A 13,333-nucleotide genomic window follows, 5' to 3' on the forward strand; every position below is an offset into this window, starting at 1 on the left:
ATTTCCTGGCTCTAGGCCACTGTGTTAACCCAATTGAGCCGTAGCTGCCTCCACTTTCCATGAAACACAGTAGTGGGCAATTAGTGGGCGTATTTAATGAATTTAACAATGAACCCTGACATTTAGAGAGGGCACACAAAAATAATTAGTCCAGTGAACTCTGACATTCCATACTGAGCATGCCCCGACTGGCACTGTTAATGATGGCCCCTGATTGGTTAACCCCCAGACTCTCCGATCACAGCCACACAGCATAAGCCTGATGAGCTAGTTCACCATCATGACATATACATCTGCATCTATCTCTCTCTCCATCCCCAACGGCACAATCCATTTGACAATGTACTGTTAGCAAAAATCCAAAGAGGCAAATCAAAGGGTTGCATGTTACATCAGTTAACTAGGGTACATGATCTATCAGTGCTGATACAAGCCTAATTGGCTATTACTATCAGGGAGCCTCAGAGGTAAAGTGCCTCCGCAGCATACATTAAACTGGCACCTGTTATGCACTTTCCATAATTAGCATCCTCTCTGTGGCATAGCATGCTGTGCAGCGTGCTATATACACACACACACATATACATGCACACACCCACATGAACACATGCACACAGCCACAAATGCAAGTGCACACACACACCAGCATTTACTCTTCCAGACAAGCCCATAAATGTTTGATTAATGCTTACAGTATCAGAGGTGGCAAACCACAAAACACAGGCCAGAGTAAGAGTCAGAATCATAAAATGACTGTGGTCTATTTAAGCAATAAGGCACGGGAGGGTGTGGTATATGGCCAATATACCACGGCTAAGGGCTGTTCTTATGCACGATGCAACGCGGAGTGCCTGGATACAGCCCTTAGCTGTAGTATATTGGCCATATACCACAAACCTCAGAGGTGCATTACTGCTATTATAAACAGGTTACTCACATAATTAGAGCAGTAAAAATACATGTTTTATCATACCCATGGTATACGGTCTGATACACCACGGCTGTCAGCCAATCAGCATTCAGGGCTCGAGCCACACAGTTTATAATGATATAAAAACAGGATGTGCGATAATCTAATGCTTGTGTGTGTTTGAGTGAATCAGAAGAGTGTACTAACTGGTTGTTTAGGCTAATGAAGGTCTGGATCCAGCTGGGTATGTAGAGTCACAGTGTTTTACAACTCTGCCAGGCACAGCCACTACAAAGCCCCTCAGCCAGGTACAGAGACACAGCAACACCCGTGTGGTCCCCATGATCAAAGCCTCTCTGCACAGCCCTACACTGATGCATTGGAAATGGACCAATTAGAGAGGAGAGAGTGGGAGGGGGAGATGGGGTGGGTTCTCTGGCGGAGCAGTGTTCGTTCCTTACCTTCCTTACCCCGACCCTTATAATACCTTCAGACAGGATAATCCCACTCCCCCCTCTCTCTCTTTCTCACTATCTCTCACACTCTTGCCCTGTGGACCATGGGACCATTCTGACATACAAGTTGATAGGTGTGCGGGTTAGGCCAACTCCTCTCATCATTCTGTTAAATGACTCATGCTGTCTAAGAAGTGTCTTAAAGAGGACAGTGTAATAGTGTGACTGCTGTTGGTGGTCTTAAATTCTCGACACACCGGTAGTATTTGCCGGCCGAGAGTACTTAGCACCTCTGAACAGAGTGCCAGCCGTAATTTGAAAAGTGATGTAGAATAGCGGGAAAATGTCGTAAACGGCCACCCACGGCTAGTCCCTAAAACATACCGCACGAAACGAACAGCAGGTCGACATTCGGTGCAGATCGACATTGCGTGCAGGGCAAAACACGGTGCAGGTCGACATTCAGCGCAGGGCGAAACTCGGTGCAGAGCGACATTCGGTGCAGGTCGACATTCGGTGCAGGTCGACATTCGGTGCAGGGCGACATTCGGTGCAGGGCGACATTCGGTGCAGGGCGACATTCGGTGCAGGGCGACATTCAGCGCAGGGCGAAACTCGGTGCAGAGCGACATTCGGTGCAGGTCGACATTCAGCGCAGGGCGACATTCAGCGCAGGGCGACATTCAGCGCAGGGCGACATTCAGCGCAGGGCGAATCTTGGTGCAGTAACTGTAACTGTGTACTGTAACACTGTAACTGTGTACCTGAACACACCATGGCATCCTCCCAGGGACCAGGGAAAGGTCACCTGACATCATATCCTGTCTGTTGCTTTACAGCTGCTGATTAATGATGCTGCAGCCTGGACCCATGCTCTGGAGGGAGCGCCCTCATCCCTCACTCCCCCCGTTTAACACTATCTTCATAGAGAAGGGATTACGCTATCCATTTGACACAAGACCGTGGGGACTGGGGAGACAGGGGCTAAGGCTGGGAAAACAAACTGGAGAAAGTGCTCTGCCACCTTTTCTAAAAGCAGAGTCGTGACTATGAAAAAGAGGGTTGATATTTTATAGGTATGCAGTAAAAACCTATAGGATTGACCTCTGAAGACATTTGACCCTAAAGGTTGGAGTCATTTAAGAACTACATTGCAATTTTCAAAGAATAAGCCCTCTAAAAGAACACATTATCAGGACTAGCTAGGGCTGGGAATTGCCAGGGACCTCATGATACGATATTATCACAATGCTTAGGTGCCGATACGATACGTATTGCAATTCTCACAATTCTATAGGTAGTGAGATTCAATAGTGGGATTTTATTGCGATTAGGTTGTTCTTAACATATTCCTCACCATATGTCTGGAAATAAAAAAGCTGAAAACAAATAGTCTCCCTATCTAAAAATAAGATGGTGAACAAGCAATACAGGACAAATACTGGAGTTATTGCATCTTTGCCAGAATTATGCAATAAAATGCAATAATCCCAACCTGCACTCTGCCACTTAACCTCCTAATACCACCAAACCCAGACTACATGCAGCCGGACAAACAAGGTAACTAATCTTTAAATACTCACAATATGTTTCTATGGCAACCCCTGCCTTCACAGGCACCCCGGTGCATGACCCCTGGTGGCGTGCATAGTGGGAGGGAGACACAATAGGTCACACACATGCAAATATAAGAAGATATAACAATGGCCAACTCTATGGGCTACAACCACAAATGATTCTATGTTTTGATTGCACACAAAGTGATTTCCTGTGAGCTCCAATCACTGTCTACAGAATAGGTTGGTATAATGATCCCTTCTTTAATCAACCCGACTGTGATCTACACGCAATGGGGATGTGTGCAATCTGGTTCCTGACACACACAGATGCTGGAGCCTGCTCTCTTGTCACTCTCTATCCTACAGGGGCACTTGATTGCTTCATTTGCTTTGCTGTCCATGTTGCAGAACAGGATTGATTCATTATGGTGTTGTACTTGTAGCTGTAACGCTGATCTGATAACATATCTGATAACACATCTGACAGCATATCTGATAATATATATGATAATATATCTGATAACGTATCTGATAAAATATCTGATAACATATCTGATAACATATCTGATAACACATCTGACAGCATATCTGATAATATATATGATAATATATCTGATAATATATATGATAATATATCTGATAACGTATCTGATAAAGTATCTGATAAAATATCTGATAACATATCTGATAACATATCTGATAATATATCTGATAAAATATCTGATAACATATCTGATAACATATCTGTCATTCATGTCTCATCAGGACCTCTTCTACAGTGGAAATAGTCATGGCTGCAGCGTCCAGCAACAACATAGCCTGGACACTTTATTTAAAGGTGTTGCCATGACTATGTATAGCTCTGTAAGTGATATGGATGTGCCATATGAGGGACATATATCTTGCCAGTATAGAATTAGACTAAGAAGCTGAGTATATACTGTGGCTAAAACTTTACAACATATATGCCGTGATAGATTTCTAAACAATTATCAATTATCATTATAACTGTAAATGTTATGTAAAGTATTCATTAGAGTATTTGAAGCATTTCAACTGTGTTTCTGGGTCATTTGAATAGTATACTTACGCCCACAGCCTCACATAAGCAAGTTTTCAAGTATGACTAAAGCTGCTTAAAAGCCACTCGATTATGTGAGAAACAAAGAGCACAGTAGGAAAACGTCCCAGTGAAATGAGAAGGCCAGCTGCACACAGTGTTACACTGCTTTTCCCACATTTTCACTTGTTCCTTGGAGACGGGTGGTCATGTCTGTCTGTCTCTGTGGGCCCGACTGGACAGAAAGCCAGCCATTAAAACGTTCTGTGGTGCTCTGATAAAACAATGACACACACCATTCTCTATGGAGAAAATACGTAGCAGGCTACTCCTTTAATTTCCAGAAAACTTCACAAGACTGAGGGTACATATATATCTGATTTGTTTTGACAGCTGTGGAAGAGCTCAGGAGCCTCACATACAGGTAACTGCCAAAATAATGGAAACACTTGATTAAATGAGGGATACAAAGTATATTGAAAGAACTTGCTTCAACACAGGTGTGGTTCCTGAGTTAATTAAGCAATTAACATCCCATCAATCTTAGGGTCATGTATAAAAATGCCCAGTATTTTACTACCATAGTTAGAAGAAATCTCAGTGACTTTGAGAGTGGTCTCAAAGGAGCGTAGAGGGTTTAAAGGGTGTGTGTGTGTGTGTGTGTGTGTGTGTGTGTGTGTGTGCGCGTGGCGCCTGAGACAAGATTTCCACCACCATCAACAAAACACCAAATTATGGAAGAATGGTGTCGCATCCCTTCAATAGAGTTCCAGAATGGTGTCGCATTCCTTCAATAGAGTTCCAAACACTTATAGAATCTATTATAGAATCTATGCCAAGATACATTGAAGCAGTTTGAGGGGTCGTGGTGGCCCAACGCCCTATTAAGACACTTTATGCGTGTGTTTCCTTTATTTTGGCAGTTACCTGTACATTACAGCACCGGGCGCACAGTCCGGAGGCCCTATTACCCAAAATGTAAATGTTATATTCTGATAGTGTACTGGAGCTAGAACCATTGAGACCCAGAGGGACTGTAGTACTGTATGGTCCGTTTCCTCTTGTCAACTCCGATCAGGATCACCCCAGCTCAGCTAGTGTTTGACTAGCAGGTCAAACCCAGTAGGGGTCAAAGATCAGGGAACTAGCTAACAGCCTAGACACAACACACCCAGATGTTGTTCAGGTTCTCAAGTGCTAGTGTTTATCATGCATAGCCTGGTACCAAGTCTGTTGGTGCTGTACAGCAAACTTTTATAGTTGTTGACATGACAATTACCATAGGAGTTGGCAAGACAGCACTAACTGATCTAGGAACAGGCTATATTTGGCAGCCTTTAACCTATCTGCGCACGGAACCCGGTAGCGGGCTGAAATTCGACAACATACGGTGATCGCTACATAAATAGTCATATTAAACATTCATGAAAATACAAGTGTCTCACATGTTTTGAAAGCCTAGAATCTTGCTAATCCAACTGCGTTGTCAGATTTAAAAAAGGATTTACTGCGAAAGAATACGATGCGATTATCTGAGGATAGAGCCCCATAAAAAACAACTATTTCAACCAGCACAGGCGTAACAAAATCACAAACTGTAATAAAAATAAATTGTTTACCTTTGACGATCTTCCTCTGTTTGCAATCCCAATGCTCATTGTTACACAATGAATGGTCTTTTGTTTGATAAAATCCATTTTTATAGCCTAACATTAAATTTACATTCGAGGTAAATACACACACAAAACGTGACTTTTCCAGTCATGTTTGGTTTCATTGCAATCAACTGGTTTGTTTGTAACACAACCAAACCTGATGGGTCATTTCGCGGGACGTATTGACTGAAAGAAACCGATTTGAAGACAACAAGTAATGACATCATTGTGCACCAATGATTTGCCCGCTGTTTCGTTGATTGACTGTATTTTAAGCCAATGACCACTGATCGTCTTGAAATCTAGCTGGGTAGATAGCCAATGAGCTGAGGTAAACGGCAATATGTAATGTTTATGTGTTGGAAGACCAACCCATGTAGTAAACTCCGGCGTAAAGAGGTTCATTCTCCATTGAAGATTCATACCGGAAGGAGCAACACATGTTGCACACAGCATTGTTTTGGTAAAGCGCATATTCAGCTGTATATATCAATCAGTATGGCGACTAAGTCAGGGAAAGCTAAATCTAAGTCTAGATATACAGATGTACACACAATTTTAGAAGAAATTGATCGAGGACGATTCATTTAGCGATTCCCAAATGGAGGAATATTTTTTGAACGGAGAGGACATCGTTTTGGACTGGTAAGTTATTCTCATGCTAATGCCGTTGTTTGAAATTAATAATATAAAATATTATTTGGGAAATGAAATAGCCTATTTGAGGCTGTTGAGGGGAGGGCAGGTCCACAGCAATGACCAAATTGAAATGGAGACAGTAGATACAGCTGGTCTGTTGTAATATAATAAAGACAGTAGATCTAGCTGGTCTGTCATAATATAATAGAGACAGTAGATCTAGCTGAAATGTCATAATATAAATGAGACAGTAGATCTAGCATGTCTATAATAATATATTCAACCTTATGTTCCCTGTACTCTGTAATCTGTTTATTATACCTGTTGATACAGGGCTCATATGTGAAACTATTCTAACTGCACATTTTCTTTCACAGTGACACTGCCAAGGTGTCTATCCGCCACTGAAGCTGGTTCATCTAGCTCCTGCCACAAGTGGTGTTCATCTGCCCAAATATATTTCTGCAGGCATAGATGTGCTATGGCACCTGGCATCAGCAGCATAATATTGTGTAGAGGACTGAGGGTCTTCCAAATATTGAAAGTGTTATTTTGTAAATGTGTATATATTTTGTTCATGTAGCACACTCATTTTGGAAGTTATCATTCTGAAACTTTGCACAAGTACTGTTGCCCTCTTATGTTTTTCACTGAAATTGTCCCCATCATCCTATCTGAATGTTTGTTTTATCTTGTTCATTTTAAAGATGATGATACAACAATAAAAAAAAAACATATGTTTTTTTTCATTGTATTATCTAAACCAGATCTATTGTGTTATATTCTCCTACATTCAATTCACATTTACACAAACTTCAGAGTGTTTTCTTTCAAATGGTACCAAGAATATGCATATCCTTGGTGCTGTGCCTGAGCTACAGGCTGTTAGATTTGGGTATGTCTTCAGGCAGAAATTGAAAAAAGTAGGGGGTAGCTCTAAGAGGTTTAAGTGTAGAATAAAAGGAGACTGGTAGTAAAGCAATTTGAGTGTGTTTTGTGTGAAGGGAATGAGTGTGGTCCATCCCTCTATGAGAACTCCCCCTCTATCCTTTACCTGTCTCGCTAATTTACTTTCTCTCCCTGACTCAAGCCCATATGGCCATCCTTGACATTTTATGACTTCCTTTTTACGAGCAGTTGTTGATTACACCTTTAAATGGTCCTTAATAAAGGCTGAGAGCAAACAGGACTTTCAGCAGAAACCTTGGCAAACACCAGGGCAGGTCCATTCTAAAGGGTCTCCTTTTCCCGTCTTGTGGCAGCTTGCCAGCCCACAGGGTGTAACATGAAGAAAAGAAGATTCTTGGCTAAACGAAAAGCTTTCACCAAATTACTCTGCTGCCTGGCTCATCAATAAGGAAAAAGCTCTTAATTATGTAAAAACAGAGCATACTGTCTTCTTTATGAGAAAGCGGAGAGATGGAATCACTGGTCACTTTAAACGGAACACTAGTATCTTAAATAATGTTTACATACTGTTTTAATCTCATTTCATATGTATATACTGTATTCTACTGTATTCTAGTCAATGCCACTCGGACATGATTTATATATTTCTATTTCCATTATTTTACTTTTAGATTTGTGTATATTGTTGTGAAATGTTAGATACTACTGCACTGTTGGAGCAAGGAACACAAGCATTTCGCTACACCAGCAATATTATCTTCTAAATATGTGTATGTGACCAATAAAATGTGATTTGTTTGGGAAAGAGTTATTCTCCCAGGGTTAAATGCTATTTTGAGTGGGGAACAGTGTTATGGATAATGCATGCCACATGAATGATACATTGTTATGACCACTATCTTATATCTGAAACATTCAGGAAGTTAAACCTCTATAAACAAAGCTCTTTTTCACACTATGGTTTGGCTGTACTTCAGTCTGGCCTAAGGGGTTTCTATAGCCATAATGCAGGAGGGGACCATGGTCATTTTCTCATTAGGCCAACTAGAGGACCTCTAACAGAAAGCTGATTTCATGAAAGGCGAGGAAGCTGGGATATTCAAAGAACTAAGAGAGAAAGCAAGGTTAGAGTGAAGCATGGAAGGTGACGATCTTGTCCTTTCACTCAGGGAGGAAGCCAATAATAGCATCAACTACCCTATACTGCCTTTCCATCTTCCCTCACAAAGACTCAACAACTCCATGTATTAACTGAATGTCTCACATTGGTAAGGGGCATTAAGCCACAAGCTTGATAAAAACTCCCACCAGATTGAATCAACTGCTCTCAGGTCAGTTTAAGGCTTTGAACAAGTGATGTGAAGTTTCCCGTAAGAACTTATCTAGGAACAGCTTACCCTCCACAAATCCTGACATGGGGGAAATGCTAAGCTGACCTTAGATCAGCATCAGCAGCCCAGTCCTCTTAACAAACACTGATTCCAGTCCTGTTTCTGTTTGAGCAGCATAAACTTCCATCTATGTACAGTCATCCTCTCCACATGACACCCAATGGTTTCATCACCCTCCCATCAGGACAATGCAGGCCACTTGTCTCCTCAGTGCTATTCCATGGGCGGAAATCGGAAATCCAAAACACAACACGAGTGAATGGACACGTGGCTCCATCAGCCTGCAGTCAAACAATGGGAGCATCTCCCTGAGTTTAGCTTCCACTTCCTAACCACACAGACACAGGGCATACAGAGGAAATACTAGTATTGTGGAGGTGTACAGGACAGAGGCTGCTATCTAACGCCCTACAACGCGGACATTCATGAACAGTCAAATCGTGGACGATTTGTAACTGAAATAGCAGAGATTCAAATCAGCGTCACAAAAACCATAACATTTAACGAGCTGCCCTTCCCATTCATTCCAGATCATCTGATTGGCTGGATCAAGAGGAAATATAGGGCAGAGCACCATCCTGTTAACTGATGCTGTTTCTGCAAGCCTTTTGGCATCTGAAGACAGGGCACATTTTTTAAAACATTTTTCTTACTCAACTGAACATCTCCACTTTAATTAGCAGAAACTGACATGCTTTGACCACAAATCTCTGTGTGCTTCAGGGACAGCATTACACTGGGTCTGTGATTCAATATGGTCAGACATAACATCTTCTAGATAGCATAAAGTAGATGCAGAGAGTAAAGTACCCCTCTCCTTGTGTCTCCTCAGCCTCCATGCTCTGGAATGGCAACATTGTCACCACAACACAGCAAGAGGATGAGCCATGGCATGGCAGTTCATTTGTTTCACTCGTTTCCAAACGCATTTGTCGTTGATGGTGTCAATGTCACTTCTCAGTCAGGAAAATGCAATGAAGGAATTAAAAGGAACCAAGAAAATCAATAAGCACAAGTGTAGTATCTAAGTAGCCATTAGCAAGCAATATGACTGCACTGCACACAACAATTACACACCAAACACTATCAATAATGCTAGTATTGTTCTCCAAAGAGAAATACAGAACTGTGCAATCATAGACGTGTTCGAGCAATTGATACCCCCTCTCTTTCTCTCTCTCTCTGCCTCTGTCTGTGTCTCTCTATCTCCCCCCAGACAAGGGCTCCCTGTGGTCTAGATAAGGATCATGGGTATTAATGTCTCCCAGCAGAGCCCTAGTAGTGAAGTGTTGGCTTATGGTCCTATAGCCTCATAGGGACGTGGCAGTCAACGACATTTCAGAGCATCATCACTGAGCAGTGCTGGATGAAGTACTGTGTCTACAAATTAAGCACAGAAACAAACAGAGAAGCAGTGTGAACATAGAGTTACCAGACACTGACCCTTCTACACAACCGCCATTTGCTTATCTATGCTGTATTTAATGTACTATGTAAGCCTTGTTGAGACTACCATGTCTGGTCTCAGGGGCAGAGAGAGAAGAACCCTGCACTGACCAATCAGAGGCCAGCTGGTCACAGTTCCATCACTGAGGGCTCCTCACAATTGACTCGCTCCTGAGGAGAAGACTACTGGCCTGGATCACATTCAACACTCTACTGCTGGGTTTCACACTCACATACTGTATGTATACACGCATGCAAGCAAGCAAGCAAGCAAGCAAACACACACACACACACACACACACGGAGAGAGCGAGAGAGAGACATTGAACTGCTCATTCTCCTCCAAAGCCTCTGTGTCGAAGCTTTGGCTCTAAATAAATACAGCCTTTAACCGTCTGGAGACAACAATTTGTTTCAAAGTGACGTTAGCCATAGTCCTGGAAACATCCCAAATCTCTGTGGGATTCCCATTTATAGGAAAAGGGATAATGCCAGGAATACAAAGAGGCCGAAGAAGTGCTGACAAAACACTGCAATTTGAATATTGATCACTTTGAAATCCCAAATAAAGTCTGCATGTTCATTGTAAGATTTCAAGATTTAAGGATCAATTCAATTGGAAACCCTTGAAATAACATGTTCATGAGATAATCCTTTGAAATGCTATTTTCTCTCAGGAGAATCTCTCTGTAGAATAAAACACTGATCTTTTTCATCGTATCCCAAAAAATGTGATGTACATTGCATTGCACGGCTATGGCGACAAAAGCTTTGTGTATGTGTGTGTGTGTGTCTCTCACTTTCTTCTCTGTACTAACAAAGTGGTCATTGAGTGAGCCCTCAGTAGGCTGAGCATCTGATGTAAGGCCACTGATCTGATATAAAGATGCTATCAGTCTGCCTCTTCAAATGAGCTCCAGCAGAAAACCAGATGGACACCCTCAATTTAGACTGCTGCTAATCAATGATGACGACACACGTTCATCAAATAAATTGGCCTGGGCCAAAATGAGCACGATGACGCAGGTTGATCCAACTCTGAGTGTGAATTAATCAATCATCCAAGTGTGTTTCTCTCTACAGGAAATCAGAGAATGATTGAAGGCTCCTCCTCTTCCCGCTCATTGATCCACAGCAGCCAGCCGTCACCACGGCAGCATTCACTAACTCACACAATCCCAAAGGAACATAGGGCCAGACAAGGACACATCCCCAGGGGACAATAGGGCCAGACAGGGCTTTCCTGAGGCCTGACAACCAGCAATGGCTCAGACAATAACCACTTGATCTGAGATGCATATCTATGATATAGCATACCCTACCCAACATTTATATCATGAGTAGCATCTTTCTCCGATTCAAAATGATTTGGATGACTGATTATCCTTTGTATGACATGGGACCGGTTATAATGATGGTATGCATTGGTTATACAGCTTTCCAGTGAGAGGTATAGTCTTGATGATGATCTCACCTTGTTTGAGTATGGTGGCCTGGCAAGGTTGACTCCATCTCTGATGACTTTGTCCCTAATCATGATCTTCAGCTTCAGTTTGGGGTAAATCACCAGCTCCCTCCGGTTTCCAAGCGTCAGGTTCCTCTGCGCGCCCAGATACGCGCCCCCATTCCTCCCGACCCGGTCACTATTCGGTTCGGTCCAAGACTTGGACCCCCGGAGTTTAGACTCGTACTGGTCCACCAGGTGACTAGGACACATTTCGGACGCGGGGGGCATCGGCTCAAGAGTAAAATACAGCCCCGCCGCAGTCTCCTTATCATCGTCTTTCAGCCTTTGCACCGCGTCGTGGATCCTTTGCCGGTGGTGCGGTATGTAGACACCGATAGCATCCAGGTCGGGGTCTCCAATTTGTTTGCAAACTTCCAGATCATCGTAGCCGTTATCCACGAAGGACTCCACATACTGAGAGAGCTGGAGGGTCTTCAGCCACTCAAACACGATGACAGGTCCGGTGCTTGTCATGTTTGGGTGTTGTAGCTACTGTAAATAGGCTAATGTAAAGAGTGCAGAACAGAACACCACCAATAATTACTTCCCCAAACGGATTTTAAATCTCATTGTTAAATGCAAATGAACATGGCAGTATCTTCGCAATTAATGCAGTCTAAATGTCAGGAACACACGAAGAAAGGACAATGCAAATGTTAGAATCCATGAATCAAAAATATTAGCCTAAACTGTAGGCTACGTAGTTCAAAATTCTATTATTTTTTTTTATAGGGAATATGGAATATATGGCCTCCCGTTATTCTGTGATAACATCCAATAAGCCCGTCTGGTGAAAAAGGTCAGTGAAACGAAATACACTGATATCCTTTGACACATGCCAATATTTGCAGACGGAGATGAGTTCAGTGGATGCAGTGATAGCGCTCAAATCCCCGATGTCATTTGCCATCGATGTTACTCGCCCATATTGACATGCCAGGTTCACGGTAAACAATCACTTTAAGGCAAAGAAAAAAATCATTATTTAAAACCAAGAATTGTTCCAGATTTAGACGGATTAGAAAGTGTTACCGTATTCAGTAATTGGTTTAGTTATATGTAATCATAAACGTTCCAACGTTGCGCCATTTGGAGACGCTTTGCTCCCGCTGTAGTAGCCTATTCTTTCCACGCCGCCCTCACTCTTGTAAACCCTCAATCGGAGCAAAATGTACGTATTCCAATGACAGGGAAATTGACAGAAAATATCATTTTAAACTCAAAGCAATCCCGAACCAACGAGAGCGACAGCTCGGACCGTGTTGTGTCCAAATGCTTTGGGTATGCCGGGGCACTCCAAGCCGGTAGAGCGGTACGACAATCCACATCCAACAGTCACATTAAAATGTTCCTCGAACCAAACGGTCTGTGCTCGAGCGGTCCACGCCCCCAGATCCGCGTGTGGCTTTAAAAATAGTGTTGGAATTCCTTCTTTACAACCTGTCACGGAACCCATGCGCGCACGGTCAACGAGTCCCCACACAGAGTCCAAAGTTAACCGCAAGATGCTCTGAGAGCGCATTCCATCCGCCTGTCATACAGTTTAAATGAGCAGTCTCGTTTCTGGTTTGATTCACGTGTCTCTCCTACTCCGTGTGATTTCTCTCTCCGCTCAGTGTCTCTTTCTCTTTCGCTCCCTCTCCCTCTCATTCAGTATGTCCCTGGACTCGTTTCTCATCACGCACTAGCACCCCCTGTCTAACAGTTGAGGTACTGAAATACTGGTTTTACTTCGTTGAATTTATTAAATGATTAAACTAAAAATTGTAATCGCCAAATTATCACATAATAACTGCTCTTTG

At 42.7% G+C, this 13,333-nt stretch overlaps 1 protein-coding gene across 2 annotated transcripts in view; it reads right to left on the bottom strand.

The window, feature by feature from the left end:
- Positions 1-13,115, bottom strand: part of LOC115139279 (SAM and SH3 domain-containing protein 1-like) — a 314,224-nt gene extending 301,109 nt beyond the window's left edge. For both annotated transcript variants that reach the window (XM_065026290.1, XM_029676473.2), the window contains exon 1: positions 11,499-13,115. In XM_065026290.1, coding sequence (XP_064882362.1) covers positions 11,499-12,005 — 507 coding nt within the window. In that variant the 5' untranslated portion in view covers positions 12,006-13,115. The remainder of the gene's footprint in view (positions 1-11,498) is intronic.
- Positions 13,116-13,333: the final 218 nt, after the last annotated feature.

The sequence above is a fragment of the Oncorhynchus nerka genome, linkage group LG13, assembly GCF_034236695.1.
Source record: "Oncorhynchus nerka isolate Pitt River linkage group LG13, Oner_Uvic_2.0, whole genome shotgun sequence".
NCBI classification, from domain to species: Eukaryota; Metazoa; Chordata; class Actinopteri; order Salmoniformes; family Salmonidae; genus Oncorhynchus; species Oncorhynchus nerka.